Here is an 18,257-nt window from a genome sequence, read left to right on the forward strand (position 1 = left end):
TTTAGCAAATACTTGTTGAATAAATAAAAGTAAACTGTCAGTCACTTTTCTATGACTGTGTATGAGGGCAGAAGGGTTTTTTAGAATTGATCTTAGTTTGTTATCATAGCATTATGACCATATATTAGAATCTCTCTTTTTTTAAATCACATTTTCTTTTTATTCTTTTACTATTCTGCATTCTTCTGATATGGATGAAATCCAAAAACTAGTGAATTCTCAGTAGTGGGTGGATGTCACAGAACAAGAAATAGGCCTCTTTTTTCCCTTTCTATATTTGAATAAGTAGACATTTTAAAAATAGGGTTTTACTTATGGAGCTTATATTTCATTGCCTCTTTATTTATTTCCTTAGTATTATAATTAACCTCTTTGCATTCTTTATGTGACTCCATTAAGTCTTACATACATGTCAGTCAATCCCTTGTCGTTTGAACAATTTCGTTCAGCAGAGTGGTTTTTTGCCTCAACTTGGATGAGTGGGAGTAAATGCTGGCTGGCTTCATTCCTTTAGCTGGGCTCAAGGATTTCAGGCATACTTGTGACCTACTAGTCTGAATTAGAGCTGGTATTGAGTCTTGTAAGCACGAGGCTTGGGTTAAGAAGGCATATGCAACTTTATTAATGTTTTAATCCCTTGTGTTAGGATTTCACTTGGGAATGTTGTCTCTTCTGGTGAAGGTTTCCAATAAAATAACGAAGACATACAAATTAAGACAAATTTATGTTTAGGTAGTGAAAAATATCTGTAGCCTCTAATAATAATTTACACCTATTTGAAATTACCCTCCAAGAGTGTTTGATGTGCTAGTGTTAAGAATTCTAATCACATAATGGGTGTCTGATGATCTCATATTTAATTAGCGTGTTAAGCCAGGTCAACTTTGATCCTTCAATTTGCTGAAGAGTATATGACATTTTTGTATATTGCATTTGGGCAGTGTGAACAGAAGATGTTATGTTTTTGGGGATTGCTACACTAGCTCAGTGCTGTTGCCTTATTTAGCAATAGCCCCACATGGTAGTTTGGGAGGTTGATAGGGACAGAGTAGAACTGTCTTCTTTGGCTTAAATTTTATATTTGGTACTTTATGGAAGCATCTAGTTTCCCTAAAAGATTATGAATTTATTCCCCAAATCAATTTTGCAACTTTTGTTTCCCCCTTAGCTACATCGTTACAGCAGTACCATTAGTTTTATAATTATGCTTTAGTATGGAATTTTACCTTTTAAAAGAATTCTAAGATGATTATCTTCACTTCTTTTATCTACCTGCCTTGTTATGTTTAACTGTGCAGCTTGGACTTGGAACTGTCCATATTCCAGCATGTCTTCTGTCATGACAGTGGTATGTGTGCGATAGGAAGTGCTTAATACATGTACTCAGGAAACTTGAAGTCTTGAAGTTCACTTTAAAGGGACCCTTTCTCACGTTGTAAATTCCATTACATTTGTTTTAATAAATTCAGTTAAGATGCCTATTTTATACCCAGCTACAAAGAATACTTGTTCTCATTTTTAAGTTGCACTGATTTAGATGTGATTCCTATGGGATTGTCCACTTGCACTGTTGGTATCAGCTGACAGGTGGGAGAGGCCATGAAAAAGGAGGATTGAAATTTAGGGGAAAGGCAAAGGATAATAGCTTTCCAAAATTTTGAAGAAGAGCTTTAACAATAGAAGCTAGCCTTTCCACAGGCAGTTGGGACTGAGTTTTCTAGCAGTTGGAATGACTCCGTTTACCCAGATCACCTCAACACATTCTGTCTGTGCTTCCCTGTTCCTCTTCATGCTTTCTGATCACCCGTCTGTGTCTACTGGATGGTCCCAAAGTCAGCATTAACTTGGCCCTGGGTAATCATGATTGGCAAGGCTGTATTTGTACAGTCTGTCTGCCAAGGTAACAGCTGGCGTGCAGCTGTACATGTTGTCCTGGGAACTCTTGTTTCAGCCAGCAGTTAGACTAACAAAAAGGAAAACATTTTCAAATAGTTGCTTTCTGGACTACTGTTTGTGTTAACTGTTTGGAGAATCCCATTTAGTAGCCTAAACATCTACCATCTCTAATTGACTATATGTACTGCAACTTCATTAAAGTTTTATATTCCTAAGATCAAGTCTGATTGCCAGGAGAACAGTCATTTTCTGATTCTAAGGAGTGAGCACATAAGAACAAGAGTGAGTCAGTGACTCCTAATTAGATAGTTTAGAATGAACTAATTTTCTTCATCTAATTCAGGCCATGGAAGGGCATTTTGAACTTTTGTAAAATTCTGTATGGCCATTGTCATTCATTACTTCACTGTAAAGGAGACTGTTTCACAAGATCTCCATGGAATTCTTCTGAACTGCACTTAACAGAGAAGCATTTATGTTCCTCAGCAGTCAGTTCTTGAATCCAAATCTAAGACAGGAAGGGTTTCTCTCCTACTCGGAAAGATTAGAAATACTTCACCATGTAGGAGGCTTAAGCAGAATTCTTGGCTTGGTGCTGTGTGAACAAAGGCTGGATTCTCATTGTTCAGACGGCCCCTTCCCCTTCTGTCTTTCCCTCGGCCAGCATGAACTGTAGGACTCATAGCAGGAAGTATTAGTTAATTTTGTGTGCTTCATTCTAAATTTCTGAACTTTAGCCTTTGTTTATGGAAGGAATGTGGCGGGAGTTGGGGGGGGAGAGGCAGTAGAGTGTTCAGAAGCTAAATATTTTCTTGAGTGTGTGTATACCCATGGTTGGTCTTTGAGTGCATGAATATGAAGTGAGGGGTGGAAGAAGTTCAGGTTGTATAGTTGCTGGAATACTTTCCAGACGTGCACATAATAATTTTTCTAATTGACTTGGCGTCTTTACTTTAAAGTCCACTATCTCCTTTTGTGCACTCCCACAGTGTGATGATCATATGGTAGCTGTTGTTGGACTGGAAATCAGGAGATACTGTGTCCTGTTCATCTAGATCATTTAACTAGATCGTCTTACTTTGTCAACTGTGAATGAGTAGGATGGACAGATAAAGAGCAGGAAAGTATGGTGAGGAGGAGGGGGAGAGCCAGGAAGCACACGGTAGGTCTCAGTTGTAGCTGTTCAGCAGAATGAAAACTCGTTCCTTAAATTTTCCAGATCTTGATGATGCATGGTAAAAGATCATTCCTGATTACACAGGTAACTCACGCCTGGCCTCTTCACTCCATTTTCTGCATTTGCTTCCTTATTTATTCAGATTAAATTTGTTCAATTAGATTCAGATTAGATTCCTTAAAGAAACTTCGATCCCCTTATCTTCTTGTCCTTCCATTACACCTATAAAGGGTTGCCGAGTGCTGTTGTAGAAAATCACCCCTTTGCAAAGATGTCTGTGCAAAGCCATGACCTCCTGCCCTCTTCTTGGCAGCCCTGTCTCTGCCCAGAAAGCCTTTTTCTCTAGTCTGCTTTCTCTGCTAGCCTCTAGAGTAGCTCTTAGGAAGTTTCTGCACCCTCTTCAAATATTTCCCACCTGCTCTGCCCCCAACCCCTTAGCAGGTACCCTGGGTTTTCACTGCACAGAAAAAAATAAAATGATCAGTTAGAATTCTTTCAATGTCCATCCCTTAAAACCTGCAAAGTCACTTGGATTTATTTGTACCCAGACAGAAAGCAAGGATGTAGATCACCTCCTGTATGGAGCCAGTCCTTTCACCAGCACTGAGTCACATTCCTCACATTCTGGTTCCCCAGACTTGTTTCTACATTCATTCTTCCCATCTCTGCTGACTCCAGCACAGCAGCATGTAATACAACCTCTTATTTCCTATCTGAAAAATTAGAGAAAGAGAAAAACCTCCTCTTGACCCTGTATCCTCTCCACCGTGCGGTTTCTCCTCATCGTCCTCTCCTTTAACCAGCTGTTACAACAGGTTAACTACACTCATTGTGTCTCCCTTCCACCTGCAGTCTGCTGTCCATCCTCACTTCCAGCCCTTCGTGGTCCCTGCCTGTGGGATGGGACCGCTCTCACTAAGTGCAGCAGTCATCTCTTTGTGGCTTGAAGCCAGTGGACATACCTCTTAGTCATTACCTTGACTCTCATAGCAGGTTTTAACACTGTTGATTATTTCCTTAAACCCTCTTGGCTTCTGTGATATTTGTACTCTTCTACTTTCCCTCCTCCCTCCAGCCTTCACCGTTTCCACTGTCATCTCTTCTTTCTGTGTTTTAAGTGTTGATCATCATCAGCGTGATCTTAAAAGTTGGCTCTCTTCTCACTGAACACACCTCATTGACCTCAACCATACCCAGATCTTCATTATCACCAACATGCTAATGACTCCCAGATTTGTTATCTAACTCAGATATCTCTCCTGGGCCTTCAGACCACTGACGTCCAATTCCCTGCTAGACATTTCCTGTTGCCTAGATGACTCACAGACACCTCAAAACTAGTGTATCCAAAATCAAATTCACCCCTGCATTCTGCCCTCTGCCCCTGCCTTCAGTCCTGCTTACCCTCTTCTGTTCTCCATTCCCATGGATGGTACTGGTGTCCATTTGGTTGTTGTTAAATGAGAAAACTCAATGTTCTTTTTAATCCTTCCACTTTATATAATGACTGAAAGAAGCTTTGACAATGAAACAATGTCAACAGGGTAAAAGAAGACTTTCAGAAGTGGCTCCCGCTCCCCATACCCTCCATCATTACCCAGTTACTGTTGAGGTGTGCTTCCTCCATCTCATCCAGATCCATTCCTTTATCTTTATTCCATCTGTCCCGATTCTTAGCTCAGCCACTGTGAGCTCTTCGGGATTCCTGCCGCCTGCCATAACCATTTGCCCCATGTTTAGTCCTGTCCCTTCCAGCATAATGTCCACACAATGGCCAGAATGATCGTTGTAAAAGTCAAATCTCATCACGTATTTCCTGAACATAATAAACCTTCAGAGGCTTGCCGTTGCCCTGTAGTTGAAGCTGCTCTTTAACATGGCCTCAGGCCTGGTGTGTCCTACTTCTGGGTTAGCTCATCTCCAGCCACTCTGTCCAGTTCTAGCTGCACTGCAAAACTCTAATTCCTCCAGTGGCCACTCCTCTGTGTCCTCTGGGCCTCCATATATGCTCTTTCATCTACCTGGATAACTGGTCCCTCTTCGCTTAGTTAATTTCTCCGCATTCCTCAGGTATTGGAGTTAGATGTTACTTCCTCTAGAAAATGTTTCAGATCTGGCTTAGGTGACTTTGCTCCATGCTCCCCAGCATTCTCCACTTCCCCTGTCCTAGCCCTTGTCCCGTGGAATCGCAGTGGTCTGTGTCCACTGGATTGCATGTGGCTGTATTGTATGGACGGTCTGAGCCTCCTCTGCAGATTGCTACAGAGCCCTTTTCCTTCTCCAGCTGTGGCGAGAGGGTAGAATGAGAAAGGCCGTTCTGAATGGGAGGCTTGGCGAGGTCAGGCAGCGCTGGCAGTGGGGCTGCTTCAGAGTTTACTGCCAGCAGCATTGCTTTCCAGATGTTGTGCCTCCCATCCGGGCCTGTGGCAGCAGTGAGAGGGCCACAGATGCCTGTTTCCTTCAGAGTGTGGTTGTGGTGCTGTTGTTGATCTAAAACACAGGATACCCACATCCATTTCACCTTCTCTCCTTTGATCTAATCTGCTGGTTGGGTTGCTAAGGAACAATGAGATGTTAGAAATGTAGGCAGAGAGACAAGAAAAGCAAGGTGATCTGTAATCCTCAGGTGCATGAATAAGCCTTTGAACATCCTGAGCTACATACTTCTGAGTAAAACTAAATTGTTTTACCATTCCAGAATATCTTAGATAGTCTCTGGAATGTTGTACATACATGTACTATGTTATAGCCTTGCCCTCATTCAGATGTGAGGTCTTGACATTTTGGCTTGGTAAAGAGATACAGGTTAGATAGACTTGCATTCTTTGAACACGAGGGTTGTAAACCATATTTGCATGACCTGTTTCCAGGCAAAATGTGTACAGCATCCTATGTAGAAGATCCAGATTTGTAGAACATTCTTTGGCAACTGTACCAGGTGGTTCCAGGTACAATCAGGCCCTTAAGTATGAACATGTCCAGAATCCTAGTTCAGGAATCTTCTTCTAAAACCTAATATAATAATGCTTTATATTTGTATAGAGTTTTGCAATTGAGTATATACAAGATGTTAATATGCCCTTCCACCAACTCTTGGAGGTAGGTGGCTCTGGGATTATCACCCTCATTTTTACAAAGGGTGAGACAGAAATAACACAGCTTGTAATGTGAAAGAGTCAGGACCTGAACTCAGGTCCCACAATGCTCAGTCCTGTATTCTTTCCATCATGCCTCATGCCTTTGTCTTTAAGACCATGTGTGTGAGTGTGTTCAGGTATAGGGGGGATGATTAATCAAACTTCTCTTTTAATATCTTGATCAGTTGAGAAATAGTGTCAGATATGGCTCCTCATAATCAGTTTTGTTGTAGATAAAACTGGACTGAAGAACAGAGTCTGGACACACAGCTTACGTGGGCTTTCTGCCCCCCCACCCCCCCAATCTTCCTTCCCCAGTTGACCTCCCCTGCTTAATCCTGGATCCTGTATCAGGACAGCAGCCGGCCTCCCTGCACAGAGGCAGGCGCCGCCTTGCATTGAGGACTGCAGCAGAGGAGAGGGGTACCCTGGCAGTGAGAGAATGGCCAAGTTTTCTGAGCATGCAGGAGTTCCTCTCCTGGGCCTTGTTGGGAGAGGATCAGTATGGTTTTTCCTGTGGAGTTAATTCACTTGGGGAAAAAAAGACTGTAAACTCCTTAGTGCAAGGACCCCTTGTGTCTAACATATCCTGTCCCACAAGGTGTGAGACATAGGACTGAACACATTGTTGTCCCCAACAAATACTTAGTGACCACACTGATTCTTCATTACAGCACAGAGGTAGCAAAGTACAGATAACGTCAGAGACAGAAAGACCCAATTTGTGAATGAATGGTGATTTAAAACAGTTGCACATTATCATTTTTACCCACTGGCTGGCAACCAGGCTGTCTGTCGCACTATGCTCTGGCTGTGCAGGGACCTCTCTGACCCAGTGACTCTTCTTCCAGAGCGATGACAGCCCATCAGCTCCTCCCTTGTGCTGTCTTTTCCTGCTCAATGCTCACTTCTCATATATTCTCCTTGGAACATATTCAAACACAACGTTTTAAAATCACATTTCTCCTTTTCTCTTTTTTCATCTCTTTGTTCAGCTACTGGAGGAATTTTTTTCTTCTTTCCTACTCTACTCCCTGCCCCATCTCTGAATCACTGTCCTTTCTCAATTTCTCTTGCTAATGATAGCTTCCTGAATCAGGAAGTAGCATTATGGTTAATAAAGAATAGGTTTTTAAAAATCTTAAAACTGGCCATTTAGAAAGCCAGGAGATATTCTCTTCTTTTAATTAGTTTTTGCTGAAGCACCAGCATTAAGAATAAATGCACTTTTTAATTCAATTTTATTTTTGTTTAATAGTGTATTACAGTAAAAACATATGCTACTGGTTTTCATGGCAACAAAATTTTAGCAATGTATTTCATAAACAGGCTTTTAGGAGCCAACTTATGAACCCAACTATAACTTATTTCTGGGAACTTGTTTCATGGGAAAACATGCACTGTTTCCAGGTTTAGGATAGTCGATTGGACTCAGCCAGCATGTTGTGTGTTCTGGAACCTTCTTAGTCTAATTTATACAGGGTGGTTTGCATCCTCTTTGTCAACTTCCAAAGTAAACTTGGAGGACAGGGGATTTCTTCGCTTCGTATGTTTAACTTATGAACTTTGATGTGTTTGTCTTATAGGAAAAGCTTTTGACATCACGTACGTGCGCCTCAAGTTCCACACCAGCCGCCCTGAGAGCTTCGCCATTTACAAGCGCACACGGGAAGATGGGCCGTGGATTCCTTACCAGTATTACAGTGGTTCCTGCGAGAACACCTATTCGAAGGCAAACCGGGGCTTCATCAGGACCGGAGGGGATGAGCAACAGGCCTTGTGTACAGATGAATTCAGTGACATTTCCCCTCTCACTGGGGGTAATGTGGCCTTTTCAACCCTGGAAGGAAGGCCCAGTGCCTACAACTTTGACAATAGCCCTGTGTTGCAGGTAGGCGTCCAGAGGTTAGTTTTGTAGCCACTTCTCCCACATACTAGATGCAGGAAGATTGCTGTAATGGGAACATGTGGTCCCACTTCTGAGGCAAGGGGCTAGGAGTAGAATCTACTCCAGCTAGACCGACAGATGGGATTTACTGCGCTCTCCTGTGTGTTCATAATTAGTGAAGGAAAGTAGTTTTGGTCCTGCTGCCCAGCGGATGTTTGTTCTCGTGCATTTGCTACCCTGGGATAGACACTGTACACATTTTTTAAAAAGTTGAATGATTTTAATTTGATTCTCTGTACTTGCCAGTGAAAACATTCTGTTTCAGACCTTTTGTGAAGGGCACTTAAATGAATCTACCAGTTTTTTTGCTTCCTTTCTTCCTGCCTTTTTGATTTGACAAAGAAAAAAATATTTTTAATATTAGCCAGGGGGAACAGTTGAAGCAACATGTTTAAGAACGCCACTTTCCTTCGTTACTGTGCAAGGAAACTTTGATTGGGCTTGTCTAGCACTGTTGCCTATCATTATGAAAACTCATCATAACCTAAAAGCACTGCTGTTTGTGACAGGATATCAGTTTCCTGGTATAGTGCTTAAGCATTATGATAGAAACTTTTCCCTATTTAACAATAGAAAGAATCAAAACTTCCTTTTTTCTCATGAATTCTGTGTGCATATTCCTTACATACCATTTGGAATCTTTCTGTAATTGCTTAGGTTTTCGTGAACTTTTCTGATGTTCTGGCTGTTCGATTATGGTGAGACTGTTGAATCCCATGCCATACTCAACACATTAACATGGAATTGGAGCTGTTTCTCTCATGTGGCCGAAGTTAATTCCTAAATGGGAGCAACCTGTATTAATCGGCTGGTTGTGGGTTTGCGATGCTATGTACATTTTATGAAAAGCTCTTAGGATTTCTAAGTAGGGGATCCCCCTGTTTTTGTGGCCTTTATGCTTTGTGTCTTGTTTTTTCTCTCTGTAATGTATTACGTCCAAGGGTTCTTTTTCTAGTTTGGGTGTATGGTGTCGGACAATGGCAAAAGACGAGTTATCTATTTCTCTGTGGGTCCAGTTCTCTGCTTCCATTGTGTTTTTGTAGTTTGCTGGGAGATTGTAAATCTAGATCTTGGTACACTCAGGTTATGGTCACCAATGAGTATGTTTGCAAAGGCCTTTCAGAACAGTATTTCTTGCAGTGGTGATAAGATGCATTCAAAATAATAGCAGAAATAATAACTGACTATGATAGATGAGAAAGCAAGAGACTGAATGTCTAGGGGAGAAGTGATCTACAAATACTCTTTAAATTGATCAGTTGGTAAACATTTGCTGGCTTTGTTTCTTCCTATACAAATTATTGTATTTTATTGTCTGGCAGAGGCAACTGTATTACCAATAGGAAGAAACAGTGACATGATATTGTGACCGAGGTTTTCTGGCACCTTTGCTGATTGTGTCTTATCAGCCTGTCCCGAAGCAGTTCCTCCACTATAGGGATTCTAATGTTTGCTAAGCCTAATGCCATAGGAACTCATGAGCGTGATAAAATGCTATGGGAATCTGCAGAAGATTTGGTCAGTTGGTGTCATTATGCAAAAACATTAATTTATGTGTCTCTGCATATAAGAGCTCTGGTTCTGGCATCCAGTTGCCAGGGAGGTTTGGTCTGACTTTTAGCTGATATGACCCTCTCCCCCCATTGCTCCAGCCTCTCCAGATGGGCAGAGGAGACCCTTTCTGGTTTCATTGTATATGAATTTACTAAGCATTTATTATAGCACTTTCTGTGATGTACCATCCTGTAACATGCATCATTCTAAGCCCTTCAGATGTGTCAGCTATATTCGGATATGCCAGCTATAGTAACTCATTTAACCCTCCCTATAGCTCTAAAGGTAGATACTTATGTTATCTTTGTTTTACAGATGAGGAAGCAGAAGCCAGAAAAGATAAAATAACTGGCCCCAAATCACACAGGTTAAAGTGGCAAATTTGGGATTCAAATCCTAGAAAGTCTAGGTTGAGAGTCTGCCCATTATGAAAAAAATAGATCAGATTCAGCCTCAAAGAAGCTTTTATTCAAGGAAAGCTATGATAAGATGAAGCCTGTAGGAGATAGAGTAAGCATTGGACAGATATGTTTAGCTATCTGCATTACACACAACTAACAGATTCCTCACATTGTGGCTGTGAGTGGGAGTCATTATTGGAGTTCCAAGTTTGGATACAGTGAAATCATCATCTCTTTTCCTTGCTAATTATACTTGGAGGCTTCATGGAGATTAGCTTTTATGAGCTCTCTATGTTGTTCTATATGCCAGGTGTTTGGCATGGTCTAAGCGGTGGTTCTTAATCATGGTGTGCCTCCCAGGCTCATGTGGAGCCTCCCAAAACAGATTCCTGCAACTCTGTGCCTGCTTGTTAGTCTGTGTAGGTGATTTTGCTATGTGGTCCCAGGAGAGGACGTAGAGTGGAAATGCTGTCTTTGGGTGGTGTTATGTAATACACCCCTCCAAAAGGCAATGGTTTTAAACAACCATGATATATTATTCTCACGATTCTGCACTGACCTGGGCTCACTCACTGCCAGGTCAGCTGGGAGCTGGGTTTCTCTCTCCCTGTGGCCTTACTTCCTTAAGGAGGTTAGATGGGGCTTCTTCATGTGATGGCAGAAATATTCCAAGAGGCTAAGTCCCAGGACACAAGTGCTTATCAAATCTCAGCTTGGGTCACATGTGCCGATGTCCCCTTGGCCACAGCTAGTCACACGCCCAAGACTTGAATCAACGTGGAATGGGGACTACACAGGGTGTGGACACTGGAGACGTGATTCATTGGGTTTCTTATTATATAAACCTACCACAGATGCAAACATGTGACTAAAATTAGCTCAGTGAAAGGGCGTGAGTTACAATGGCTAGATGTCATTAAACCCTGGGAAAAGCTGTACAGCCTTCTTTCTTGCCCTCTCCCATTATGGTGCACCTACCAGCTTGATGAGTTAGGGTTTCTTCGAGTTCATTCATTTGCTCAGATGTTATCTGAGTGCCTCCTAAGCATTGGGGAAACTGCAGTGAACAAAACAAAAAATTCCTGTCCTTGTGGGACTTAAAATATGGTGGTGATGAAAACAGGCAGTGTAAATAGAATGGGGAAGGGAAATAGGGAGCCGGGGGAGGGAGGTTGTAGCAATTTTAGATAGGGTGGCCAGGGAAGGCCTCACAGAGAAGTGGTATTATGGGAAAGGGCAGATCAAAAGTGCATCAGACTGTTTTCAGGCCAATGTAATGACTTCCTACTTTGTACTTTACCTGAGTGGTGACCTGGGGGTGGAGGGGGAGAGGTAGATGGTACAAAGTGGGCAGGAGCAGGCAATGACCAGCACAGCAAGTGCCCTTACAGTGCTACAGGAGCTCTAAGCTGGGTTTTCTGGCTGGATTTGGGGTGTGGATACAGGGTCCAGAGAAGAGACATGTGTTTTGAGTACCTACTGTATACTAAACATTTGAAAGTATACAGTAGGCCCTTAAAGCCCATGGGGGCAAGGGGTGTCAAACCCCTGTGCAGTCAAATACTGCCTATCACTTTGATTCCCCGTGTATATTATATATATACTGTATTTTAGAATAAAGTAAGCTAGAGAAGATAAAGTATTTTAAATTGTTGCAAATCTCCAAAACATTTTCCAATTATGTTTATTGAAAAAAATCCACGTATAACTGGTCCTGTACAGTTCAAACCCATGTTATTCGAGGGTCAACTGCATTTCATTTAAGCCTCTCAGCAGCTTTGTGAAGAAGCTAGTATTATTTCTGTTTCTTGGGACTATGAGTAGTCAAGTGACGGGAAGAGTCAAGAAGGAGAAAAAGACTGAAGGAGTTCATTGTGTATTGTAATAGATTGAGCGCTAGAAGAAGACATACATTTAATGATATATTAACTGTTTGGAAGATTTTGTCACTTTTATGCTTCTCATTTCAGTCTCTCTCATCTTTTTCTCTTTTGTTTTCTGCCAGGAATGGGTAACTGCCACTGACATCAGAGTAACTCTCAATCGCCTGAACACTTTTGGAGATGAAGTGTTTAATGATCCCAAAGTTCTCAAGTCCTATTATTATGCAATCTCTGATTTTGCTGTGGGTGGTAGGTAAGTAACTATTAAATAACTTTGAAAGTGATTGGAGCTTTGGTTTAGAAGTGAATGTAGCAACTGTTTACGACTATATTAGTAATGTTGTGAGACCTCCTTGTCCTGGAATTAGGCTTTCTAAAACCTTGTCAAATCAATGTACTTCATGAATTCTTATCGAGCATTTCAGCGAAAAACTCTGTGATGGGCACTGTGAAGCCACTGAGGAAACGTAAGACTAATATTCACCTACTGAGAAGACCTGTCCTCCTAGGATCCTACATATGAATGAGGCAGTGATGTACAAATAGGACATAAATTAAATACAAGCACAGTCACATCTCTTAGATAAAAAGATACTGTATGTCAGAGAATGATACAGAACCGTCAGACTAGAGAAGCAGGTGGGGTCTGAGCTGGACCTTGAAGAATGGGTAGCGTTTGGATAAGAAGGGAGGATGTCCACAGTGGGTGCACGAGGATGGACAGGCATGTTATGAGTAAAAGTTTGGCACTGAGACCGTATAAACCTACTTGACTTAAGGCAAGTCTCCTATATGAATTTGTAGAGTTACCATACAGAGAGCTTGGTAGGCAGACACCTTAGACAGCAGGCCAAGAATCTTGGACTTAACTGCCCTGCATTAGAATATGAGGTCTCAAGAGCAGAAACATTATTTTTGTACATAGTGTGCCTGGTATGGGACGGATGCTCAGTGAGAGTTGACAGAAACTGTACCCAATGATAAATCGTGTACTTTTTTGGAGTAAGGCTGTTATAGCCAAACAGTGGGTAGGAAGATGAATTGTGGGCAAGGTGAAAGTATAGTATGATTGAGAGAGACGTTTCTGTTGTGGTGCCATGATCTAGGTGCTAGGGGACAAATACCTGACACAAGGGTGGTAACAAGAAAGGAAAGGAACATTTAGATGTGTTTTATTGTGAGGGAAGAATTACCAGGACTTTAGCCAAAGATGACTTTAAGGTTTACTGTTCAAAGGAATGGTGGTACCATTAACAAAGCAAATGAAGAAAGTGAGCTAATTTGGAGAGATGATGAGCTTAGTTGTAGACATGTAAAATCTTAGGTCATGAGGACATCTAAAATTGTGCGGCAGTCAAGGATAGGAGGTTGGGAGAAGGATGAGAGGTGGGATTTTATCGCCTGGTACCCTAGATGGGCTGGAAGTGTTTGTGTTATTAGACGGTAGTGAAAGCAGTGGAACTGATGTCTGTCTAAGGAAGCAAGTGAGGGGCACACACTGTGCACCAGAGCCTGTGTTAATACTCAATGGTGATTTCAGTGAGTACTTAGTTTATGACTGCACCTGCATTGAAGGAATCCTTCAGGTGATTTTGGCCCAAACTAGCTGAGGGAATAGACTACCAGAGGTCCGTATAGTGGTGATGTATCTACTGTCTCTCCCTACCTTCAGATCAAAAATACTTTAAAGTCAAGGCAGATATTTGCTGACATAATTATTGACTTATGTGCCTGCATAATCCTGGGCACATAACAAAGCAACTTCTTGATCCTCCCAATAACCCCTACGAAATTGGCATTATCATCATCCCTATCTTACAGGTAAGGCACAGAGGTTAAGTTACATCAGTAAGTCACCAGCTGGGTGCCAAACCCAGGCAGCCTGCCTTCATAGTTCATGCTCTTCTTCACCACCATGCTTGGCTGCCTCTTGACGCACAGTTGGCTTCAGGAAGTGATCCTACAGATGTCCTCAGAAATTGTTACTCTTTTCTCATGTCTGCTTCATGCCCCATTCCCTGCTAAAGATAATGTCCCATCCCGTTAAATAAAGATCTTTTTTTTCTTGTTAAATTTTTCTTGATACCAAACCCCAACAACCATTACTTAATCTTGCTTTGTTCCTCATTTCACAGTTTCAAATGGCAAAACTCAAAAACATTCTGAGGTTGTTTTTAGTTCTCTGTGTACATTTTTCTGCATCCATTTCTAGGACTTTGTAGCTGTTTCATGTATTTGAGTAACTCTTCTCTTCCAGGTGTAAATGCAATGGGCATGCAAGCGAGTGTGTGAAGAATGAATTTGACAAGCTGGTGTGTAATTGCAAACATAATACTTATGGAGTGGACTGTGAAAAGTGTCTTCCTTTCTTCAATGATCGGCCGTGGAGGAGGGCGACTGCCGAGAGTGCCAGTGAATGCCTGCGTGAGTCCCCCTCAGTGCCCATCTATTAAATATCTGGAAGAAGCAATGGGGGACTCCTTGAAGGAAAACTCTGAGAAGGCAGTACTTCTTCCATAATTTGAGAGCATAGAATAGTAAACTGCATGCTTGTTAGGGAAGATCATAGATAAAGGCAGTTGGCTGTAAATATAAACTGTCCTGGTTTTGTGTTTCCTTCATGAACACACATACCAGAGTGAGAGCAGCATCTTCAGGGTTTGGGACTTGGCTTCATCCAAACACTGGGCCATTGTAGCCACTCTAAAATAGGATTTCCCAAGTCTTTTCTTTGCTGGCCTTTAAAATACTCTTCTTCCTCCCAGTGCTCATTTATTTACTCAAGCAGCCAAGGTCATTGGTTAACATGTGTCAGGTATGCCTAGTTCTACACTCAGACTGACATTCCAAAGAGTTATTTTTCCTTTATCTCACTACAGATAGGTCAATGGGGAGGATTCTTCCACTCCTCATGAGTACAGGTGGGTGACTTTGGGAGGAGAAGTAGATCCTAGTATTCCTAGAAAAGGGTAAAATGAAAAAGGTGGCACATTGTTTATCTCTTCATAATGGCTCAGTTTGTTCAGAACAGATAAGGAAATCTCAAGAGAAAGGAACCATGAAACCATGTAATCATGATTTGCCAAGGACTTAAAAATAAAGCACTTTTAAAACAGCTAATATTTTCTCAGGTCCTCATACATATTCCTTATTATATGCTTTGGGTAATAAAGGAAATGAGAAGACACTGAATTTGTAGGAATTATTGGCAGAAACCTTAAGAAAGAAGAGATATCTTGACTTGTGACTATTTCCATTAATTGCCTAGAACAGATTGTTTTTTTTGAACTATAGTTGATGTACAATATTGGTTTCAATTATACAATATAGTGGTTCAACGGATCTACGTTAAAAGCAGATTTTCTTACTCTTCTTTCCCTCAACAAATACCAGATCTGCAAATAAATTCTATAGCCTTCTCTAGCATTTGGAGGCACTTGCTTGAGCTTATTTAATTCTTTTACTGAACTGTAATGTCCAGTGGTAGAAGCTATGTGATAAAGGCTGATAACAGAAAAAAATGAAATACTCCTAAGAGGTGACATCTAAATAAAAATACACATGTTTGAGAAGTATTCTACCTAATGAGGTGGTCATATTTTGAGTCTCTCCAGGAACATTATGAGAAAAACAAGTATAACGTATTACCAGCTTACCACGAGCAAATGTGCTGTTAACTAAAGGACTTTGATGAGGAACTCAGTCAGTTTGCTTTCCCCCTTGGCCCTTTAGCACTGTGATCCCTCAAAGAGTGAGGTTTCTGGAGGTTGTGACAATACTACCATATTGTCAGGAGAGTAGAACTTCGGAAAAGGAAATTACAGCTGCTTCTCTCTTATTAGCTGGTGATGAGAGACGAACAGTGTCTGCTTTCCCTGTGGGTTAGGACAGTGTAGACATGGGAATTGTTCTGCTTCATAGTCTCAGAGCACCAAACTTCAGGGCATCAGTGGGCTGCATTGATTGCAGGATAATCCAGGGAGGCTTGAGGGAAAAGAAATAGCTAATGAAGAAAGAAAGGGAGTTGTGAAAGGTAACTCTAATTTCTGATGCCAGCGATTCACATTTCTAGTAAGGTTTTTAGCATAATTATAAAAACTGATTGTAAATGAAGGGGGGAAGAAAATCCATATATTCAAATATTTTTTTAAAACAACTACTTGCTCTGTCTGAAATCAAATAAGACTGTTTAGTGCTCAAGATACTGCCTGTATTTTGGCTAAAATAAGCAATTCTGATAAAATCTTAATATAAATATAATAATTTGTGTGACTATAGACACTCATGCTTAAACTATGGTTATGCCCTGTAGGGAATTATAGTTACTTAACATATGACCCAGTTGGCAATGTGGCTCCCTAGTAGGTGGATGTATCAGGGAGCTCGATTTCCCTTCAATTCTGCTTCTATCTACAGAGGCACTAATTTTAACCCATGTGTGTCAGGTTATTCTGGTCTGGATATGCAAGTAATCTAGCACTTTGAAAGTTAGTGTTTGAATCATCTGAGGCCTGGAAAGTTAAGGTAAATTGAAGCCTGCATATAAATTGGTATCTTGTTCTTGGAATTGGTATTAGCATGAAGGATAAAGATGCAGAACATTGTAATTTGACCTTTTACTTGTATTTGTACAATTATTTTCCTGGAGGTTCCTTTCTACATATAGGACTTCCTTGTATTTTATGATAGTGCCTTTTTTTTTGATAAGGATAAATTTCTTAGGAAGCTGATAACTTGGTCAGCTGAACCCTTTATTGTACTGTTTTTGCTTCTGTTAATGCGTCTGGTGGTCATTCATGCTCTGCCACCACCTGTCCATTAACGAATGTGGGAGATTATGTTTGGTTTTCTGTGAGTCTTTTAAAATGTTATTCATTAGAAGGACATGGATCTGACTTGACTCGTATGTTTTGGCCAACAGCCTGTGACTGCAATGGTCAATCACAGGAGTGCTACTTTGACCCTGAACTGTACCGTTCCACTGGCCATGGGGGCCACTGTACCAACTGCCAGGATAACACAGATGGTGCCAACTGTGAGAGGTGCCGGGAGAATTTCTTCCGCCTTGGGAACAATGAAGCCTGCTCTCCATGCCATTGTAGTCCTGTTGGTAAGTGACAGAAAGTGCCTGCTTCAGCCTGATGGGATGAAAGACAAAATAAGCATTCTCTGTACCCCAGAAAATAAAGCTTAGTTTCCTAGATGTTCACACAGGTGAAGTATAGAAGTGTGTGTACATTATGGTAAAATGTAAATGATTCAGGATCTGCCTGTACTGCAGTCTTTACTCTGTTTAACCAAGTTAACTTACAGATAATTCTCTGGTGTGTATGAAAGTGTGAGGTTAGCCTGACAAATGGTATTGTAAATAATTAGCAATAAAATGGTACAGACCATTTGAACTTTGACTGTAAGAGGTTACTGCATTGTGAATTCTTCTTGTTAATGATTTTGTTTAATCTAAAAACCTTAGGTGAACTTTTTCAGCATACTGGTGTGTGTTCAGAGATGTAGAATGCTCTTAGTCTACTCTACTCTTCAAAGTGTTTGACCTTTATTTTTGTCCATCCTTGGACCTTAAACAGCCTGTGGTTGCCCGCAGAGAAGTGTCTGGCCTTGTTTGTAGTTTATTGTTGGGTACAGAACAACTCGTTAGTCTTTTTCAACATTATGGCACAGGGTATGTGTCTGGAAAGTTAAAATGTCATGCTTTAAAGAGTATGATTTTGACAGAATTCTGTTTTAAAATTTGATACTTATCTACAACCATGTAGAGATTACATACTGTTTTTTAGTTACCAAGTTTCTGTCTTTGCGTATTTATTTTACTTACATATCCGATGGTTGTCACGCTCTTTAAATTTTAGGTTCTCTCAGCACACAGTGTGACAGCTATGGGAGATGTAGCTGTAAGCCAGGTGTGATGGGTGACAAGTGTGACCATTGCCAGCCTGGATACCATTCTCTCACTGAGGCAGGATGCAGGTAGGATTTTCCGAAACCGGACGAAGTGGGCAGAATTTAAATGTAGTCAATTCATAATAATAGATCTTGTGGCTTATCTGCAGCAGTATAAACATTTCTTTCCCCATAATAATTGTCAACAAGACTTAAGACTTCTGACTATAATGATGATCCAGGATCACAAAGGTGGAGCAGATTTTTTAAAATCAAAATGTGATGGGTATCCTGGGTTGAAACCTAATCCAAATATAGAAATGACTTTAGGATTCATATTGGACTTTTTGGTGTATTCCTTTT

The 18,257-nt window shown here is 41.0% G+C and overlaps 1 protein-coding gene across 1 annotated transcript in view; it reads left to right on the forward strand.

The window, feature by feature from the left end:
- Positions 1–18,257, forward strand: part of LAMC1 (laminin subunit gamma 1) — a 117,758-nt gene that overhangs the window by 68,672 nt on the left and 30,829 nt on the right. The window contains exons 2-6 of the mRNA XM_017680955.3: positions 7,797–8,101; positions 12,119–12,249; positions 14,254–14,420; positions 16,918–17,106; positions 17,864–17,981. Of these exons, the coding sequence (XP_017536444.3) occupies positions 7,797–8,101; positions 12,119–12,249; positions 14,254–14,420; positions 16,918–17,106; positions 17,864–17,981 (910 nt within the window). The remainder of the gene's footprint in view (positions 1–7,796; positions 8,102–12,118; positions 12,250–14,253; positions 14,421–16,917; positions 17,107–17,863; positions 17,982–18,257) is intronic.

Source organism: Manis javanica, chromosome 11 (assembly GCF_040802235.1).
Source record: "Manis javanica isolate MJ-LG chromosome 11, MJ_LKY, whole genome shotgun sequence".
NCBI lineage: Eukaryota > Metazoa > Chordata > Mammalia > Pholidota > Manidae > Manis > Manis javanica.